A 2055-nucleotide genomic window follows, 5' to 3' on the forward strand; every position below is an offset into this window, starting at 1 on the left:
ACAAAAATTAGCCAGGCATGCTTGCAGTCATAGCTACTCAGGGGGCTTAGGTGGAAGGACGGCTTGAAGCTGGGAGGTGGAGGCTGCAGTGAGCCGAGATCACACTGCTGCACTCCAGCCTGGGTGACAGAGTAAGACCCTGTCTCAAAAATAATAATAAAATAAAATAAAATCCAGAAAATATGTCAGCAAGACGATTAGGGGGAAAAACAAAAAAGAATCCAGATAGTAAGAAAATAAAACCCAGGATAGAGACAGAAAAAAAAAAAAAAAAATGGGTAGAAGAACAAAGGAAGAAAAGGGCAAAAATTGTAAGATCAAATCTAGAGGTATACTGAACACAGGACTTTCATCAACTTAACAGGGAGGTCAACGTATTCCCACTTACCTACCTCTTAAATCCCGCCTTATCTGTCACCATCTTGTCAAGCTGCTCTACCTTGGAAAGAAAAGACACATCCTTATAATAATCCAGGTGTCTAGTATGAGAATGCCCCAACCTGTCATCCTACCCAGGTCTTGCCCCCAACCCCCACAACTTCCTTCCAGTTCAAAGACCCCACCCGTCCCACAATCAATCTCTCCTATCATCCTCAAAGACAGCCTTGTCTCAGGCTCCACCACTGAGTTTCAGTCTCCTGCAGGTCACTTTCTGAATACCTTATGGTCATCTCCCTCAAAGAGCTGCAGGAAACTGGCCTGAGTGCCAGTGGTGCCCTTTACTCCCCGGAAGCGCAGGTCATCCCGGACACGCTTCAAGTTCTGGAGATCCATGCAAAGATCCTGAATCCAAAGACAGCAACGTTTCCCCACTGTGGTCAGCTGTGCAGGCCTGAAAACCCAAAGAGAACACACGGAAGTCTCAGACCAACACCTTACATCATCAAGGTTTCATTGCTTCTTTTCATAACCACCATTACCCCTTGGAGGGAGAACAATTTAAGAGATGAAGTAACTGGTAAAGATAAAACAAAAGCTAAAACGTTTAACCAAATAATCGTTACGGAGATTCAATGTCATTTATAAATAGTCAAGGAGTATGAAACTAAAAGGCTATTAGCATAGTTCTTTTTCCATCAAGAGGCAATTTTTAAATTACTATTATTTCTAGACTGGGTCTTGCTCTGTCGCCCAAGCTGGAGTGCAGTGGCATGAACATAGCTGACTGCAACCACGAACTCCTGGGCTCAAGTGATCCTTCTGCCTCAGCCTTCCATGTAGCTAGGACCACAGGCACGCAATACCACGCCTGGCTAATTTTTAAATTTTTTGTAGTGATGGGGTCTCACTTTGTTGCCCAGGCTGCTCTCAAACTCTATGTCTCAAGCGATCCACCCGCCTCAGCCTCCCAAAGTGTTGGGATTACAGGCATGAGCCACTGTGATGCATGGCAAGAGGCAATTTATCGTAAGGGCAAGAACAATGTCCCTTTTGTTCATGGCTATATCCACCGACATTGGTAAGAAATACATCAGAAAGTCGTGTAATATTTGCCAAGTATCTGATATGCTCCTGCTATTGAAAATACAATAAGGAATGACACAGACAGGATCCTTGTCCAATGGCACTTGCTTACATTGTAAACAAGTAAAAAAGAAAACAAAACAAGATTAGGCTGGGCGTAGTGGCTCATGCCTATAATCCCAGCACTTTGGGAGGCTGAGACGGGTGGATCACTTGAGGTCAGGAGTTCGAGACCAGCCTGGCCAACAGAGACAGGGTAAAACCCTGTCTCTACTACAAATACAAAAAATTAGCTGGGTGTGGTAGCAGGTGTTTGTAATTCCAGCTACTTGGGAGGCTGAGGCAGGAGAATCACTTGAACCTGAGAGGCAGAGGCTGCAATGAGCCGAGACTGTGCCATTGCACTTCAGGCTGGGTGACACAGCCAGACTCTGTCTCAAAAAAACAAATTAAAAAAAGAAACGAGATTAATTATTGAGATTTTAAGTGCTAAAAGAATAAAAGAACAATGAAGATAATGGTGATGGCTGCTCTAGATTGGAAGTAGAGGAAAGCCTTTGTGAGGAGTCAAGACCCAGTGAGGAGTAGTCA

The 2055-nt window shown here is 44.3% G+C and overlaps 1 protein-coding gene across 1 annotated transcript in view; it reads right to left on the reverse strand.

Moving 5' to 3' along the window:
* ADSL (adenylosuccinate lyase) overlaps positions 1–2055 on the reverse strand; it is a 38154-nt gene that overhangs the window by 10919 nt on the left and 25180 nt on the right. The window contains exons 4-5 of the mRNA XM_011979121.1: positions 661–832; positions 393–439 (exon numbers count right to left, since the gene is read on the reverse strand). Of these exons, the coding sequence (XP_011834511.1) occupies positions 393–439; positions 661–832 (219 nt within the window). The remainder of the gene's footprint in view (positions 1–392; positions 440–660; positions 833–2055) is intronic.

Source organism: Mandrillus leucophaeus, unplaced genomic scaffold (genome assembly GCF_000951045.1).
Source record: "Mandrillus leucophaeus isolate KB7577 unplaced genomic scaffold, Mleu.le_1.0 Scaffold2, whole genome shotgun sequence".
Taxonomy (NCBI): domain Eukaryota; kingdom Metazoa; phylum Chordata; class Mammalia; order Primates; family Cercopithecidae; genus Mandrillus; species Mandrillus leucophaeus.